This window comes from Lutra lutra, chromosome 9 (genome assembly GCF_902655055.1).
Source record: "Lutra lutra chromosome 9, mLutLut1.2, whole genome shotgun sequence".
Classification (NCBI taxonomy): Eukaryota; Metazoa; Chordata; class Mammalia; order Carnivora; family Mustelidae; genus Lutra; species Lutra lutra.
Genome location: NC_062286.1, coordinates 33152989 through 33172692, shown reverse-complemented (window position 1 = coordinate 33172692; position 19704 = coordinate 33152989). Strand labels below are relative to the sequence as shown.

Genomic DNA, 19704 nt, shown 5'->3' with positions numbered 1-19704 from the left:
TTTAGGGAATCTTCCATAGCCTTCCTAGTACTCATGGCTATTTGAGTAAGTAGTTGAGTTGTTTGAACACTGTCAGTTCATCAGGCACAGGTGCAATTATCTTTGTAATTCTCACAGTGTTTGGTTTGCTGCTTTGCCCATAGATGCCACTCCAGGAATGCTTGATGAATACATGAGTGGTCCACTGTCTCAAACTAGAAATATAGAGAGAGCTGTCCTTCACTCAAAAACAAAACAAAACAAAACAAAACAAAACAAAACACCTCAAAAAACAATAACAACAACAATAAAAAACAATCCCACAAAAACCCACACACATTTCTTAAGGTGAAATGTCAACAAGCTAGTGTGGAAAATATTTTTAGATAGTAAATCTTTTTTGGTGACCCAGATAGAAACGCATGCTTGTGACCTCATTTTTTTTTTTTGTTCCCAGTGTGTAAGGTCAGACATCAAAAAAAGGCGGCTCTTTCCCTTCAGGGTGGATGTTGAACAAATTAGTATCCGAAATAGTTATTATTGTCCATCATGAGGCCCCTCAAAGATGCACAGAGTACAGACAAGGTGCTCTAAGGCCCTGGCCTGCCTCGGGGAGTTCACCAGGCTTGAAAACCCTGGGTGGTAGAATTGTAGGCTGAGCAGTCTGAGGTTTCTAGAACCCTGGTTGTATTAACCTAAGAGCTCAGGTGCATTAACCTGGGAAGGAGGTGGTCCACTTCGATTGTCTCACTCTCTCAACGCCTGGAAAGTCTCTCCATTTCTGGGATTCTGTAGCAATGAAAGAGTTCTGTTCCAGAAAGGATACTCACACTCTGATGTTTGCAATCCATGCCCCCCTACCCCCCACTAGAATGTGATCTTCTTAGAGGATATTAACTTATTCATCTTTTAACACGTATCTGGCGTATGTGAGTGGCTAAGAAAGCTTGGCAGATAAAACCATGAACGAATGTGTTGTTTTCCTCTTTCTTTGAATTACTTACTGGTTTAAAAATTAAAAAAAAAAAAAAGTCTTGATGGCATATTTGTGAGCTGCGTTGAAATTCTTGAAAAAAATTGATTTATGGCTATCAGAGCAAAGTATTCCCTTGTTATGTTGAAGTTCAGTATTATTCTCCCCAGACTCATCCATCTTTCATTTTAGTTTTGCTTGCTCACTGCTAGGATTTCTTTCTCTCATTTCTTTTCTCCTGACCAAATGGAAAAACCTTGAGATTATTACATGACTTTGGAGTGATTTCAGACCTCAGATTTTAGCTGATGATCCCCCAAATGGATCAGCTTTCACTTGCTACGTGATAAATAGGAGTGCTTACCAAATCCTTACTCGGGGGTTTGGGGAGGCAGGAGACAGGAGCCACAAACGTGAAGGCTCTGGAGGAGGCAGTACAAACTACATGCATTTGTTCAGGGCGGGGAAGCAGGGCCCATGGAAAGGTTACTCTGTGCTAAGTATCGAAGTAGGGGGCTCCTTGCTACCAGAGGACAGTATTGCTCACCTAGGAAGCGAAAACAAACAAAAAGATGCTGCCATTTGGGAATGCATGGTGGCGATGTGCTTTCCAAGTGTAAGCGCCAGGATTAAAATCCTAGTTCACCTGTTTGTACGACTTTAACCAGTTTACTTTTACGAACCGTTTATTTTTCTCATTTATAAAATGAGAATGATACTACCTCCTTGCCGTGTTGTCAGAAAGGCCAGGGACAGTGAACACAAAGCAGTCGGTGAAGCACCTGGGACAAAGCAAGGTTCTCGGTCAATGGCTTCAGTCATTATTGTACTCAGTGCCAATTTATGACAATTAGTGAGGCCCTCACTCTGGCCTTGGCACTGGCAAAATGAATCTGAGGACAGTCCTGGCCCAAGATAAGCACAGCGGCTTCCCTTTGAATTCCTCTTTATTTAGTTAGTTTTGAAAGACTCTTTATTCCCCAGCTTTCTTTCTCTTATTCCTATTTCCATACGGGTATGCAGAGTTAATATATTTAAATTTAAATTCGTGATGCACTTTTCTCTTTTATGAGCTTTCTGTAATGGAGCTGATTTTTGGTTGGTGCCTGACCAGATGTCTTCTTATTGCACTGGGGGAAGGAGAAGGTATACTTTGTTGAGGGTGTCTGAAACATCAGGACCCTCTCAACACAGCAGATGAACCTGGCATTCCAAAAGAAATCTGCAAGCTAGGGCTCATGGAGGAGGACCTGCCCCCAGGTGCTGGGGGAAACTGCAGAGTCCCCCTTCTCTATGCCGGAGGTCAGTTTTTCCAGCCTGAGGTTCTCTACCCATGAGCCTGAATCACATTTCCTCTCCTCTACTTAATCCTGACATTGGCTTTTCAGGGCGATACTGGCATCTGCTCATTTTAGGGGCTTTTGCTTCAGTCAGGGCACATTTTTCAGGGCAAATGCCTCATCTCAGCCCCCAGATTCTGATTCACCTTCAGAGATTTGGTGAATCAGCCCATGACCCTATGAAAATGATTTTATTCATTCAGTAAGCAGGTGCTATGTGTCTTTTATGTGCGAGATTCTGCTCTAGTAACTGGGGATCCATCAATGAACAAAAGAGACAAAAATCTCAGCCTGTGCCGAATTTAACATCTATCAGAGAGAGAAAGGCAATACACAGAACCATCAAATAAAGTATATTAGCACATAAAGAAGAAGAAGTTCTATGTAGAAAAGCAAAGTAGGGGAAAGGGCCGTGGGTTACATCTCATGACTTTTATTATTTAAAATCCTAAATTCATCTTTCTGTTTTTGGCCGCACTGCCTGACCAATCCCCCCAGTGTCTTCCTTTGATGAATGAGGTGAGTGTTTTCTGACCTGGCCCAGGATCCTGGCTGTAATCTCAAACATTCAACCAGAGGACTTGAGCCCCTTATATGAACTCTTGCTGCCTGTATTCTAGAGGACCTGTCCCAATTTATTAAGCAACAAAAAGGAAATTCTCTCTTTAAAAAGAAAAAAAAAAAGGTAAGAGCAGAGAGTCCTTGTGGGACCAGAGCTCCTCTGTAACTTGTGGTCATGGTCTGTTGGCATGAGATTGGGTGCCAGAAGAGTAATTTGCACCCTGGATGGATGGTCAGATAAGGAAAATCATTTTGGCATCATCTCTTTATCTAAAAGCATTCGCCAATGCTCGTCTCAGTAGTGGAAAAGAACTTAGGGTTGCTTAAATGTTGCCTTAGAAACGGATGAATTGCTAAGCTTTGATGCTTTCACTCAGCAAGAGGTACATAGAAGGGAACTCCAGGTCCTGATGAGGGAGAGTCAAGGAGTTCCTTTGAATCACCCCAGCTGCCAATCAGTGGAATGAGATTCGGCCACCTTTGTGCACGGGGCTGGCGTGAATGCCAAACCTATTTCTTCTCTCGGAGCCGGGTCCTCTTGGTGGTCAACCCTGGCTCCAGCTTCCCATAAGGAACCCATTGCTCTGCTGCCTGATGAGTCTTTAGGCCTCCATGGGGCGGGGTGCGGGGGGGGGGGGCTCTTCCTCACCCTTTATAGAAGCCATTTGCCAAAAATCTGTCCTGCAGGTACATGTCCCCTTCCCCTAACCTGTCCCTTCAATGCTGGTGTCTGGGCTCTTTTCCCCATCCTTCATCATGTGCCGTTCACATTCCTCTTTATGTGCTACTACAAAAGCACATCCCTCTGTAGGAGCTGGGGTTGTCTGTTGGCTTCAAGATAAAGAATGAGCAGAAGACACTCTGGGTCTTCTTGCTACGGTGCTGTAGGCTCATTTGGATGATGTAACGGCTATTCCTGAGCAAGAACTGGCTGAGAACATAAGAGTTGTTCGGAAAGCACCATGAAAACCAGCCTATCCTTGTTCCAGAGTTCAGGTGATCAGGACAGAATATAAAAAAAAGCCAGGCAGCAGAACAACATACTAGCAGCCTCTTTCCTGCTGAATTTTTATGGAAATATATATTTGGGGAGACAGTAGGGAGGATCTGCTTGAATCTGATGATGGAGGAAAGACCCTGAAATGAAAGAATGAAGAAGAACCTCTCGTTTAGATGCTATCTGCCCCCTCTCCTCCCAAACATTTGAATTTGGTGTTAATTTAATAAAAGAAGAAACTAAAGTCCAGAGAATTCTTTCCATTGCCAAAACCTGTATCAGTGTTTTGTGTCTACAGATTTCACAAATTATAATACTGCCACCTTTTGAATATAATCGTGATGTTTTGGACTTAACCTCAGAAAGCCCTTTCCTTTTTCTCTGATCGGAATTTTTACAGTTGCATCCACTCTTAGACATCTGTACCCTTTTGGCTAATAACAATTGTGAGATGTGGGTTGGGGAGGGCTTTTTTTTTTCTTCTTCTTTCTTTCTTTTTTTTTGGCTGACCTTATAGATTGCCCTGAGAATGTATGTAGGAAGAGGTGGTCGGGTAATTGCTAAATACCAAACAGGTAAGGGGCAGTGGTCTCTAGGGCATTTCAGCTCACACATTACATCATAGCTGTGGATGCCTGTCTGTTGGAGTCTCTAATCCATAAGATAAAAGTCAGGCTATTGGAAACCTTCCATGGAACTTTTGCTACTGAGGCCCTCCTTACCCTGCATGGAAGCCAAGAGGTTTTCCAACAGGTCAGTCCAAGCCCAAATCCAGTACTCTCTGAGATGACTTCATACACAATCAGGGATGCTCTTATCAGGGTTTGGATCTTAGTTCAGGAGTTTCCTATCTGTATGACTTTCTGACAAGCACTTAACCTGTCTGAGGCTCAGTGAACTCATTTCTGAAATGGGTTAATAATATCTACTGCAAAATGTCATTCTTAGGACACTGCATTGCACAACTCCAGGTGGTGCCATTCTCATGGACCATAATGGAAATGGCAACACCAGGAGCTGTGTAAAATACCAACACTTGTTAGTGTATTATATTAGATATAATACTACATATAAAGAATTTAGCATAGTGTCTGCCATCGTGTTTATGAATAAACCTACTGTTAATCTCTTGGGCAACTGACCATGATTTGCTGTTGTGCCATTTTGACCTTTGCTTCTAAGAAACAAAATAGTTTGGAGCACAGAAAACACAATCCTGAAAGGCCTGGAGGTAAGAAAGTGTTGTCATGGTCAGGAAATGGAGAGAATTTCCATATTCTAGAACTTGGAGACTGGATCCTAAAAGGTCTGAACAGCCTATTGAAAGGATTGGGTTTGTTTTTAGAGCAAGAAGCAACCAATGGAGAGTTTTAAGGGGGAGGTGGGAAGTCATATCTGTACTTTAGGAAGCTCATTTTGGCTGAAATGTGAAAATGGAAAGATGAGATTTGGCAGGAATTTAAAGGAAGTGGTTGATTATATCAGTCCTCGAGTTGGGCACAGGTTGGAATCTCTGTTCTGGGTTTATTCTCTCTTTTCTGTACTACTCTCTGGGAGCAAATACTTAACCTTTCTGATGCTCACAGGTTCCCAAGACATTTGGAATTGTAAATCTTCCAAAGGGTCACTACAAATTGTTTCCTTCTCCTTTTTAAAGTTGAGATCTCCACTGTGTCATTTTTTATACCTGCCAGGCATTGGAATCAGTTGTAATTCTGGTGATTTGTTTTGTTTTTTTATAAAAGGCAAAAACTGGTCTCCTTGTTCCCACTCTTATCCCTGTACTCTTATTCTTTTTTTTTTTTTTTTTTAAAGATTATATTTATTTACTTGACGGAGAGAGAGAGAGAGACAGTGAGAGAGGGAACACAAGCTGGGGGAGCCGGGGAGGGAGAAGCAGGCTCCTCACTGAGCAGGGAGCCTGATGTGGGGCTTGATCCCAGGACATTGGGATCATGACCTGAGCTGAAGGCAGAGGCTTAATGAATGAGCCACGCAGGCGCCCCTGTACTCTTATTCTTCATGGAACCAGCAGAAAGATGTTTTTAATAGGAAAATCAGCGGATACCACTCTTCTGATCAGAACCTCCCTGAGTCCCGTCTCTTTCACAATCAAAGCCAATGCCTTATGGTAGCCTCCATGCCCCTCATAATCCATCCGTAGTCTATTCCCAGCTCCAGAGCCCTGTTCCCCTGGCTCACACCCTCCCATCACACTGGTTCCTCTGTGGTTCCTGGACTATGCAAAGACAAGTCCTGCCGGGTCTTGGCATTTGCTGGAATTCTCTTCCTGTAGATATCCACAAGGCTTGGTCTCTTACTTCCTTCAGGATTTTGCTCCAGTGTCGCCTTATCAGAGAGGCCTTCCTTAACCATCCAGTATAAAATCCTGCGTGCTGTGTGTGTGTACACACACACACACACACACACTCACACACGCAGACTCCTTGTCTTCCTTAACATTGCTTTCTGCCCCATCCCTCTAGCACTTTTTAGCATCTGACATTTCTATTATTTGTCTGTTTCCTCCCTAATAGAATATATGGTCTGCAAGGACAGAGACTTTGTTTTTGTTGGTTGTTTTGTTTTTGTTTTGTTTTTTTGGTTTTGTTTTTTTAACTCTCTGATGCGCTCTTAGGTGCTAGGAGAGAGCCTAGCAGGTGATTCACGTAGTGAATTCACCTAGCAGGTGAAACACGTAGTTAGGCAGCACCCATAAATATTTGTGGAATAAATGGCTCACGATGGAATTAGAGTTAGACCTTCCACTACTCTTGTGGGTTGCTTCGGTGTCTCCTCATTTTGAGTGGCGATCCCACCCGACCCCTGTAATGACTGATTAAGTAGACCCACTGACCATGAATCTTGCATATTTTGAAAAGACACTTTTTCTATTTTTTCAGCCTTTTATGTAGAATGTAATTCTGCCATCACAACCTTCTGCCGGAGCTTGTCTGAGAAAAATGTCAGAGCTTATTTCCCCATAGTGATGAGCTAAAAGGAGCTTTAGGCAAATGGTGGGCTCTTTGAGGGTCTGCCAGAAAGTGCTGGACCAGGGGGCTCCGCCCGGGCCTTGGTGAATTTCCACTCCCTGCCATGAGTGGCCAACCTGGGCCAGAGAACGTAGGTGAGTGCGTGGGTGGCTCTCAGACCGCCCCAGGCTATGGAAGGTTCCAGTCTAGCTCCACTGTGAACTTTTTATCAGGCCACAAGACTATGTTCTGACTCAGGACGCCCCCTTGCCACCTCTTTGTCTGATGTTGGAACTGACCTTCTAGGCCGGAATTACCCTGACTTAGAGCAGACCCTCCTCTCCGTCAGCACCTTACAAAGCGTCAGGGGGCAGAAGTGGTATCTGGGCAGAGAGGCGTTTTGCCTGAGCTGGTGGGTGAATTCAGAGCCATGGTTTCTCAGTCTGCCCCTTGGCCTCGTCTACCAGGCCCTGTGTGGCTCGGTGACTCTCCTGCTTGATCTGTAATTGCCTGCAGCCCTTCATCAGATGTGCAGTTTGTGGTCACTGCTGTTTTGCCACATGAGCTAATTTAGTTGGAATTACGGCTCCTGTATTTTTTTTTTTTTTTTGGTCACTTGAACCCTCTGTAGAACTAATATGTGTTTTAGAATGGCCATGGAAAGGATGACATCAACCCCAAGAAAGAACATTTTATGACTGGTAAAGCTGATTTCACAGCCTGCCAGACAAGGGTCTTAACACATAACTAGACCCAGGACTGTTATCTCCCTTTCCTGTCGCAGACAGCCACAGATTCTAGTGTGAGATCTGTCCCAGATGTGGAGCACTGTGCTTTGAGACCCAAGTGCCCAGCTGCTAACATATCAGGAGCACTGACTGGGCTTGCTGAAAATGAGGAGGAAATGTGCTCTCAGCAAAATGTGCTTTTTAAAACTGTACTTAATGTGCGGAAAGATTGTATTACAGAAGATTTCTTTTCCCCCTCAAGTACAACTTCTGTTGACTTTGTAGGAAAGCTTGAAGAGATCTCTGTGTTTCCAAGTCCATTTGGTGCAATGGGACGTGATTTCAAAAACTGCAGTATAGGGTCTGCTCCAGAATTTAAGATCATCAAAAGGCCTTGTGTTGGCTAGGTTTTTAGAGTCTGAACTTTAAAGTATCAGTCTTAATAAGGTGATTTTGGTAATGAAACGGTTTCTGGAAGGTAATTGTACTAACCAAAATTTAAAAGAAAATCTGTATTATCAACAAGGAGAAAATTATTTAATGCATCAAAAGGTTTTTTTTCCTCCCCTTATTGGCTTGCATAACTATGTATTCAACAAGACAAGGTTATAATTGAACTTTTCATTTCCAATAAGTCAATTGTGTACATTGCTCAGTGAATGGAGACTACAAGTAGAAAATCCACACGTGGAGAGATTGAGTTGTAAATTTTTCAAAAGATTGCTTAATCACTGATGGATACTTAGAATAATTATTCACCATAGATATTATGGTAGTCAAATTTAAACAAATCATTGGTAAAAGCAATAAAAATCAGTAATTGGTCATGCTTTGGATCTGGCTCTGATGATGTGATTTTTTTTTTCCCCACCCTCCCTCCATCTTATTTTTGCCAGTAGGTTGGGACACTTGGAAGTCTACCATTGTACAACATGATGCAGTTAAGACCCTCACCTACCTTTTCGATGGGATGTCATCTGTTAGCCATTGTGGCTCTCTTATTTTCCCATGTGGACCTTATAAGTGCAGAGACAGAAATGGAAGGAGAAGTCAATGAAACTGGCGAGTGTACTGGCTCATATTACTGTAAGAAGGGGGTGATTTTACCCATTTGGGAGCCCCAAGACCCTTCCTTTGGAGACAAAATTGCTAGAGCTACTGTGTATTTTGTGGCCATGGTCTACATGTTTCTTGGAGTCTCTATCATTGCCGACCGGTTCATGTCCTCTATAGAAGTCATCACATCTCAAGAAAAAGAAATAACTATAAAGAAACCCAATGGAGAGACCACCAAGACCACTGTGAGGATCTGGAATGAGACAGTTTCAAACTTGACCTTGATGGCCCTGGGATCTTCTGCTCCAGAGATTCTCCTTTCCGTAATTGAAGTGTGCGGCCATAACTTTACTGCAGGAGACCTGGGTCCTAGCACCATCGTGGGAAGTGCTGCATTCAATATGTTCATCATTATCGCCCTTTGTGTCTACGTGGTCCCAGATGGAGAGACAAGGAAGATAAAGCATTTGCGTGTGTTCTTTGTGACAGCAGCCTGGAGCATCTTTGCCTATACTTGGCTTTACATTATTTTGTCCGTCATCTCTCCTGGGGTCGTGGAGGTCTGGGAAGGTTTACTTACCTTCTTCTTCTTTCCCATCTGTGTCGTGTTCGCTTGGGTAGCAGATAGGAGGCTTCTTTTCTATAAGTATGTCTACAAGAGGTATCGGGCCGGCAAGCAGAGGGGAATGATCATCGAGCATGAAGGAGACAGGCCATCTTCCAAGACTGAAATTGAAATGGACGGGAAAGTGGTCAACTCCCACGTTGACAATTTCTTAGATGGCGCTCTTGTTCTAGAGGTTGATGAGAGGGACCAAGATGATGAAGAGGCCAGGCGAGAAATGGCGAGGATTCTGAAGGAGCTCAAGCAGAAGCACCCGGAGAAAGAAATAGAGCAATTAATAGAATTAGCTAACTACCAAGTCCTAAGTCAGCAGCAAAAGAGTCGAGCTTTTTACCGCATCCAAGCTACCCGCCTGATGACTGGAGCCGGCAACATTTTAAAGAGGCACGCAGCTGACCAGGCAAGGAAGGCGTCAGCATGCATGAGGTCAACACTGAAGTGGCTGAAAATGACCCCGTGAGTCAGATCTTCTTTGAACAAGGGACCTATCAGTGTCTGGAGAACTGTGGTACTGTCGCCCTGACCATTATCCGCAGAGGTGGCGATTTGACTAACACTGTGTTTGTTGACTTCAGAACAGAGGATGGCACGGCCAATGCTGGGTCTAATTATGAATTTACCGAAGGAACTGTGGTCTTCAAGCCTGGTGAGACCCAGAAGGAAATCAGAGTTGGCATCATCGATGACGATATCTTTGAGGAGGATGAAAATTTCCTTGTGCATTTGAGCAATGTCAAAGTCTCTTGTGATGCCTCAGAAGATGGCATCCTGGAAGCCAATCATGTTTCTACACTCGCTTGCCTCGGATCTCCTTCCACTGCCACTGTGACCATTTTTGATGATGACCACGCAGGCATCTTTACCTTTGAGGAGCCTGTGACTCACGTGAGTGAGAGCATTGGCATTATGGAGGTGAAGGTATTGAGAACATCTGGAGCTCGAGGAAATGTTATTGTTCCCTATAAAACCATCGAAGGGACGGCCAGAGGCGGAGGCGAGGACTTCGAGGACACTTGTGGAGAGCTTGAATTCCAGAACGATGAAATTGTGTAAGTTGTTTTTTTATACCTATGTGTGGGGTGGAGTGCCTTGGTGGATGGGAGAGTGGATGTCATTTTTTTTTTTTTTAAACTAAATGGCACACAAGGAATGGAATATTTGCTATACAAGACCACTTGAATATGCCCCCTGCTGTGCCACACTTATCAATCTGCTCCATATAGAGATCTTAATTTGGTTCTATTTTTAACTTCTGTACTTTTGCATAGTTTAAGTACATTATAGCAGTTATGATAGAATGAGTTTTGTGACACAATTTATCAAACCGCTTATGATGGGTTGGGAAATTTGTATTCTAGTTTGAATCACATAATACACATGCAGAAAGGGAATACTTATTTATTTACTTATTTATCGAAAGCGAATATTTAGAACATTACATTAAGTCCCTAACTTATTACTGAGTACAAATTGGGAAAGCTTAAAAAGGAAACACCTTTGAAAAGAATTTCCTGGCTACCAAGGCTGACTGGAATGTTTTTTTGCTGCTTTTATCTGATACTGTGTGTTTTGTGACGATGTGAGATAATGTTTCTGCTTACATGCTAATGCTTAATTAGGACTTAATGACCAGCCCTGCTTTTTTTAGTCTTATGCCAGTGTGAGAAAAGTCATATAGCTCTTATGGAGTTCTAGTCTGATTTTATTTTCCATGGTTAGGTAAACCCTTCTACCCTACTGATAGAGCGATGGGGAGAGAATACGATTCTGTCCAAGCCTCCTTGTTGACGGGGAACGGATCAGAGAAAAGAACGGGGAACAATTCACTCTTCCTATTGGCACTGCATGGTGACACTTGCTAATGTAACACCAGGTGCCTGTTGTGCAATGATTCTGCCTTTGACAGCTGCTGTTTAGAACTGTTCCTCCTTCCTTGCCTAAGAGGGGGCATTACACTCACCAAATGCAAGCCAGAAAGTTGATTCAATGAGCAGTGTCTAAATGGAAAGGAAGGAAGGAGGGAGAAAAGGAAGGAAGGAAAGAAGAAAGAAGGAAGAAGGGAAGGTAGGATGGATGGAAAGAAGGAGGAAAGGAAGGAACGAAGGAAACTATAATATTTGCAATACAACAGAGGACATTACAATGATTGATCATGTTGGTTGAATCACTTGGGAATTTCCAGGAAAGAAAAGATATATATAATACAGTTTGTTCTAAAAATGGTTAACTCTTGCGTAAACGTTATGTGATGTGTCAAATGCCAAGTACATTCTCTCCAAAATGAAATTTCTCTTGCTAAAAGAAGAGGGTGGAGGGGGACGGGGGTGGAAATGGGCAGAGGGAAGAGATGTTCCTGCAGATGCTTTCCTTTTTACTTCTCTTTGATATTGTATTATAGAGATGAACTCTTACTGAGTACGATATCATAATGAAATCAAAGCAGAGATTATAATATCCACCTTCAGATGTGTGGGGTAACTTTGGATGAATATCTGTTTTATGTTGGTTCTTATATTGTTAATGTTCCACGTGTTGAGGTGTGTTTTGTTGGACATGTATTTTACTGAAAGATAGTAATATAGAAGCAAATGAATATCCTGCATACTTACGGGAGGATTTTCCCAGAGGCCTTGTATTGGATGGAATCCTGCCCACAATTAGCTCATGAACTTGAATCCTTTGTTAGGAATTCTTTCTCATTATATTTTCTAATCATTTCAGTTGTGGAACCCTGTCATATTAGATGGCCCTTGTAATCCATGTAAAAGTATATTGCATGTTACTAAAGGAGTATGAATATTCTTAAATGAACTCACAAGGGTAGCACTTAAATATGACCCAATGGGTGTTTGTTTTGTTTATTCATTTTACTTAGGAATGTTTTCTCCTGAAAATTTGGTCTTGCTTTTGTTAAAAAGAATGGCTCTGTACTTGTTTATTTGAGAGGCAGTCTTTCCTTATCGATTCTGCTGTCCAGGACTTTACCAAACTGTAGATAAATAACCTTTTTTTGGACACAAAGTAGAAGAGGAAGAAGGGGAAAAAATTGACAGTGATTTGATGGAATAATTTATTCTGCCAAACTCCATTTAAAACATTCACCCTATGCCATTAAATTGATTTAATTCTTGCTAAGGAAGGAATATTGCCAAATTCCAGCTTTAGAGATTTAAATATCTTGTGAAAATTGGTTGGATGGTAGTATTATGGCATGCCATCTGTGTGTGTGTGTGTGTGTGTGTGTGTGTGTGTGTGTTCTTAGGGGTATTCTAGATCAATCACTAGTTCCTGTTAATAAAAACTCTTACTGTATTCTATTCACTAAGTTGAAATATGAAATTTTAGAAATGTCAAACATCTTACTTATCAGTGGGATAAATTACAGCCTTCCATTTTTTTTTCTAGAATTTTTATTTTAAAGAGTCTTTATCCTGACGTTATAGAGTGCTGACAAGCTTTGTAGATGCTCACCACCTTTGTTGCTTAAATAAATTTGTTTAGGTGACTGGGACTTAGCCTTCAGCTAGGCACCAAGGATTTCAACATAATGCTTCTAGAAAAACATGATATTATCAAAGGTCCCTTGTTTTTCTCCTTCTTCTCCTTCTCTTCCCTTTTCTTCATGGGTCATTCTTCCCCTGGAAGTTGTTTCTAATGCCAGGTCCATACAGTCAGACCCAAGTGACAGAGTTTGTCATCAGCTGGACCATGTGGACTTCAACCCAGTTTTTCTTGAAGAATGAATTTACGTCTCATCCAATTACATAATTAATCTTGAGAGGTGACTTTCTTAAAAACCTACAATACATAGGACTGTTGATGCCAGTGAACTTTATTAACTATTTAAAAAAAAATCTTTTTTTGCTTTTCTGTTTAATGTTGTGCACAAAGCCAGAACTTATGGTTCTTTTCAGAGCACCATAAAGAGATGCTAGGAAAAGCCTGGATTTAAAGCTTGCCTATTTTAAAAAGCCATAAAGACAGGTAGATAGTTTTACCTAGGGTCCAGTGTAATCAGGGATGGAGATCAAGAGGCAGGCAGCTTTACTGATTCTTCAGTTTCAAAAGCAAGATAAATTCCTAATCTCTGATCTTATTTTTGTAGAAGTCATTTAAATGTATAATATAAGCATATCTGTACCTATTCATTCACATTTTTAATATAAATGAGTTGAATTATTTCAACTTGACCTTTTTTAAGATCAAAATCTGTATCTGAAAAAGATACTGATAAGTGATAAGTGGTGCTTGTAGTCTTAAATAAAGTGTATTCTCAGTAAGGCATTTTCAAATTACAATGCAAAACCCATTAATAGATATAATTAACAGTTAGCACATGCTTTTGTATAAACTCAATCAATGACAAATACTAAGCCCATGCCAGCTAATCTTGACTTTCAACAGGGAATTCTGTCTAATGTTAACAGCTAATAAAAAATAAATGAAGAACATGCCAATTTGCTTTGTGGTTTGGTAGGTGATATCCACAAATTTGAAGAGCCACTAATGGTTGTTTTTTAATGATGCTAGTTTAGTGGTAATAATTATTACAAAATGTTGTTTGGTCTTCCAAGGTCTAACATGAGCTTGACTGTTCTGGAAAATATTAAGGTTAATTAACTAATGTAGATACAAATCAAATTCAATTACTTAGTTATAACCCAATAACAATACTTTCAGAGGAGGACTCAAAAGATCACGAGCATTTACTATTACCTATTTAAAATACAGAGTTGAAAGATGAGGTGTGTGGGTTGGAAAATGCATGGAATGTATTGCTCAACAAATCAGTTTCCTGGGGGTTCCTAGCTACAACATAATTTATTAATCAAAGGATCTATCCAAAATTGATTTTGCTTTAACGACTATAATGTTTTCAGGTATGATTGTGACTTTTATTTTTATGTTGTTAGTCACTGTACAGTACATCATTAGTTTCTGATATAGAGTTCCATGATTCATTGCTTGCGTTTAATACACAGCGATTGCGACTTTGTTAAGTTTAGGAAATACAATATGCAAGATGTCCCAACAAATATAGCTATTTGACACTCAATATTTATATTGCTTTTTCTGGAGAAAGAAACAGAAAAGAAATAAAATTTCAGTATTATATAGGCTCTATGGCATTATTATTACTATACTCCAGGAAGAAGAAATATTTTTGTTTTTGCTACCTATATTACCAGTATTCTATTCTTGCTCTATAGAATTCCAGGGAGTAAAGACCTAGCTTTATAAGAGAGCAGTTCAGTTTGGAGAGTAGGACAAATGTATAATGCAAGAAAGTAGCCCGCTGTTTAAGAAAAAAAAAAAAAAAAAGATGAAACAAAAATTGTAAGAAAACTTCAAGTGGTCAGAACAGAAGAATAATTTTGTATCTTTAGGGGAATCAGAAATGATGAAAAGCACTACAGAAAATAATGCTAGACAGGAAAGGTCATTAGTACCTATTTGAATCCAACATACTCAAGATTTACTTTATGGGAGAAGAATTTTATTTGATACATTTAACCTATTAGAATGATGGAACCATGATTTTATACTGACATAAACTTTCTTAGGTAATATGCTGATGTAAGAAATTAGATGAAATGATTTTAGGATTTTAATGGATTTCTGCTTTGGTGGATTATCTTCTCAGAGTGGAATATTTGTCTCTTCTTAAATCCAAACCACATGTAGTATCATCTGCAAATCTAAATTATAAGTACAAGAAGTGTTTTTATAAATGCATATGTTTTCATGAATGCAGAACTATTACAAACATAAGGCGAGGTAACAGCCAAAAAATATTTTGACTTCCCATTCAATATTGCCAGAAGCCTAAATTGATTATGTGCCGCAGGGTTGTTTACTATGTCAATCAGATTGCCATGTTTACTGTGGTAATCTCATTTTCCCACTGCTAATTAGAGTTTAGGGTTATAATATAGTTATGTAAAGAAGTTTTATCTTAGCAAATGAGAAGATATGGTAGTTCAGACACACTGAAGTGTTTAAATTATGGACTCTTTTCTGAATCATCATTCAAGGTCATTCCAGAGGGGGATGATTGCTTTACTTGGTTAGGACTAGAATAGAATTCCTGTACCAATCACTCTGCACATGCTTAATAAGCTACTGATTTGTGCCCAGTACTGGGCTAGTCATTACAAAGGGAACAGAAGAAATCTATTCCTTATACTCTAAAGTGGGAGATGATGAGATAACTCATATTTTGATAGGAACACACACCATTATGAAGACATGGGGGACACTGTAGAAGTCTAAATTTTGGACAAAATATTGGAGTTGCTTTTGAAGGACAGAAGGCATAACCAGAGAGAAAAATATGTTTTTAAGATGGAGTAGTATCTTGGTAAACCTGAAAGTATGGACCATTTCACTAAATAGGCGGGATGGTTATCAAACTGAATGAAAGATGCAATGAACAGTGATTTTCTTTAATGGGATTTTAGATCTTCGTGAAGGTATTTAAATTAATCTGAGTATATGTCCCTTTAAGCTAGTCACAGAAGAGCAATACCTAATGATTCTACTTATATGAGATAGCTAAAATATTCACTCCTAGAAACAGAAAGCAGAATTGTGGTTGCCAGGGGCAGAGGGAGGGAGGAAAGGGAGGGGTTCAAATCAACAGGTATAATGTTTCAGTAATGCAAAATGAATTAGTTCTAGAGAGTTACTATACAACGTTGAGCCTGTAGTTAGCACTATTGTACTGTGCACTTAAAATCTGCTAAGAGAGTAGAGTTCAGGGCGTCTGGGTGGCTCAGTGGGTTAAATCCTCTGCCTTTGGCTTGGGTTGTGGTCCCAGGGTCTTGAGATAGAGCCCCGCATTGGGCTCTCTGCTCAGTGGGGAGCCTGTTTCCCTCTCACTCTCTGCCTACTTGTGATCTCTGTCTGTCAAATAAATAAATAAACTCTTAAAAGAAAAAAAAGAGGGTAGACCTCATGTTAAGAGTTTTATATTAAACTAGGTAAATATAAATAAAAGAGCTGATCTACTTAAAAAAAAAAAAAAGCTCAAGTGCTGGTCCCTCTCTACCAGATTGCCTCTTGTATTTCTAAAGAAAATTTACAAGATTTCTAATAACACGTGGTCAATATTTTGTTTTGCACTTTGTGAATTAGTGGTTGATCTCTAGGGATGCTTTTGACTTACCTGAATCCTGTTCCCCCTTGAGCTGCCCTTAACCCATTACACCTCCCCCTTTTGTCCCATTTTTTCAGGGTTAGCAGGGCACAGCCACCCTCTTGGTAAACACTGAGCAGGTTTTATACTAAATTGTTGAAGTGGGAAGCAATTTTCTTTGTTTTGTTTGTTTTGTTTTGCTTTTTTCCTGAGGACACTGGTAACCCGGGGAAGAGACTTAAGCATGCTTAACTCCTTTGAATGAGCAATCTTGAGGGTCTAACACCTATGGTGGGGTTATTTGTTGTTATGCTGCTCTGTCCTTACTAGCTCAGGTGTAGAAACCTGCCTGTGGGTTTCAGTGTCTTGAGAACAGTAGAGGCTTTTCCATAAAAATATCTCCATCATGTTCTGTCGTGGTTCCTGACATCTGCTCATGGGAGATACATCTGGGGGGGGTGGGGAAGCTGTTAGGCCCCTATTACATTATACACACCCCGCGATTCTTAAGTGTTATCCTTGCGAGAGGATAGAACAGAAGTGGCTTTGGGCCAGGTGGCAGGAAAGAAAGAGAGGACAGCCAAATGTAAGGGGGGTGAGTGGCACTAGCCATGATCTTTGTAACTGCTCAGGACGAGCCCGCAGCAGGGAGCCCTGTGGAAGGTGCCCGCCAAGGAAGCAAGAGACTGCGGCAGCTAGTGGCTTTAGCTCCTGGCTTCCCACACTGCCTTGTGCTTTCTGCTCTGATAGTGGGGAAGTCCAGAAGGCCCTGGGAGGGAAAGCAAGCCGTCAACAATATGGACAGAATTAAAGGAAATCTCCTCCTTTGCTTCCTCTCCTGGCTCGACATACTGCCTACGTAATGCCCCATCTATTTGCCAAGGGTTGAGCCAGCCGGGCTCATTCTTCTCTCAGGCCCATACAGCTGTCTCACTGTAGATCCAGGCGAAATAAACAATGCCTTTTCATTTCCTGCCTTTCTCCTGAGGATTTGTGCTCTAGATGACATTTTCTTTCCTTCTTATAATGTCTCCACAGGGTCAGATAGGGGAATAGACATTGTGTTCTTCGGTGACAGCAGAAGAGAGGGAGGCAGGGGGCAAAAATAGAGCCGAGCACAGAACTTTGCCTTTCAGACTGGTGTTCATAAAAGGGCACCCAGGGAAATTTCCTCACACCTGGTGATTCAGATAGTGATGGAAACAGCCTGGATAGTTCTGGGTACTCTCGAAGCCCTGCAGTGACCTTTGAAACTAAGACCACCCCACTTTTCCATGTTAGACTCCCTGAGATAAAGATGGACTTAGCAGGAATTCAACTTGGATTCCATTACCCACGTTTGAGCTCTACCCGGGTTTCCTCGAGCTTCGTGATTTCAGGAAATAACTTGCGCTCACCTCACCTGTAAAATGAGGATGACAGTGGTAGAGGGTGGCAGGGGTAGTGGTGATTGGGGTGATGATGGTTGTGATGGCAGGGGCAGGGGTGGAGGAGGTGGATGTGGTGGTGGTGGTTATGGCATTGGAGGTGGTTTTGGGATGTGATGGTGGTGGTGTGGTAATGGTGCTGGCGGCGATGGTGGTGGTCGTGCTGCCATTGGAGGTGATGGTTTTAGATATGGTGCTGGTGCTGGTGGTAGTAGTAGTGGTAGTGGGGTGGTGTTGGTGTTGGAGATGGTGGTGATGATGGTGGTAGTTGTGGTATTGGTGTTAGAGATGGCGGTTCTGGATAGGGTGGTGGTCAGGAGGTGATAATGACGGTGGAGATGGTAGTGGTCTGAGATGTGTTGGGAGCCAGGTTTCATGCTGTTTTTCTTACAACATTCATTTGATTTCATCTTCACAACAACTCTATTAGCTAGGTGCTTTTATACTCCTTTCACAGATGGAGAACCTGAGGCTTCACACAGCTAATAGGGATGGATCTAGAATTTAGCAGTAGGGCTGCCTGACATAAAATCTGCAGGGCTTCATTTGGGGTGGTTCTCCTTCTGAACGACTCTCCCAGGTGAGGATGAGCATGTGGTGGTGGGGGAGGGGGCTTTTAGTGTGGTGATCTGGACTGCAGCATCTACTCACGTGGTTCTGAAGATGAGAAACTAGAGCAGCGGTCTATGTTCTCTGGAACTGCTGAACATGCATGAACCACACTGTACCCCACCCCCACTCTCTGTTAACCCAGAAGCGCCATGAGTAAACTGAGTGTGAAAGGCAAGAAACATGCTAATGGTATAATCCTTCCATGTACCTGACCTGTTCAGTTATTGTCTATTCTTTTGTCCTTGTGGTAGTATTTTCACTTTGTGCCTAAATAAAAAAGAAACTTCTTATTAGTAGCTATCTGTCATTGCCTGCACTGGCCTCGTACGGTGTAACTTCCTAACAAGGCTGAACAGTGAATGTAGCTTTTCCTCCGTTCTTAAAATAGTAGTTTCTTGGCGATCTTTCTTATGTATGTTACCAGACATGTAAATTAATTGACGACAGAGAAGCCAGTACCAGCGGATGCTTGTTACCTGTCAAGCACAACCAAAGCTTACAAAGTTCAATTCTTGGGTCCCCCCAGAAATGGTACGAATTCTTGGTTAGGAAGTTTTCTAGAACAAGGGACGCATGTGGCAGTTCCTCTGATACAACCTTCTCAAGTCAAATGGAAATTTTAGATACTTAAAAAAAAAAAATGCCAAGTCACTCTTGCTTCCAAACTATATTTTCTCTAGGGGACAAGAACAGTAACAAAGGAAAACTTCTACTTAAAATCAGATGACTGTCAAATGATAACTTGCCTACACTCTATACAAAATCAGTGTTCAAGTGTGTCTGTAACTACTTTTTGAATAGAGTAGTTTTATTTTATTTTATTTTTTTAAGTTTTGGAGGGGAATTATTGGTCTGTTGGAGTAAACTGTTGTCAATGTGTTTATAAATATAATTAATTATAACCTCTAACAGAAGCCTCCAGAGGTTCTCTTTCAACAGGGAAATTTTCTCTTACAACACATACACACGACTCATTTACCAAGGTAAAGGTGAGAAAGTAAAATTAAGTCCTGTTTACATAGAGCTTAATATTTAGGGCACAGTTAAAACAAAACAAACAAAAAAACAATTCTCAGAGGATAGCTTTCATTCTCACACACAAAATGTTATAATCTTGACACAGTTTTAAAAATGAGCTATTTAGCTCAATGTGTGTATCTCTGAATGTGAGATTTAGGTATTAGCTGAAAGAGGGAGAGAGAGAGGAGGCAGAGAGAGATGGGAAGGAGAAGGGTCAGAAGGGGTAAGATTAGGGATCAAGAAAGGGGCAGCAAGGGGCCAGAGGCAGAGGGAGTG

The 19704-nt window shown here is 41.3% G+C and overlaps 1 protein-coding gene across 1 annotated transcript in view; it reads left to right on the top strand.

Moving 5' to 3' along the window:
* SLC8A1 (solute carrier family 8 member A1) overlaps positions 1 to 19704 on the top strand; it is a 328009-nt gene that overhangs the window by 11914 nt on the left and 296391 nt on the right. Inside the window, 2 exon segments of the mRNA XM_047745926.1 lie at positions 8447 to 9638; positions 9641 to 10280. Coding sequence (XP_047601882.1) covers positions 8447 to 9638; positions 9641 to 10280 — 1832 coding nt within the window.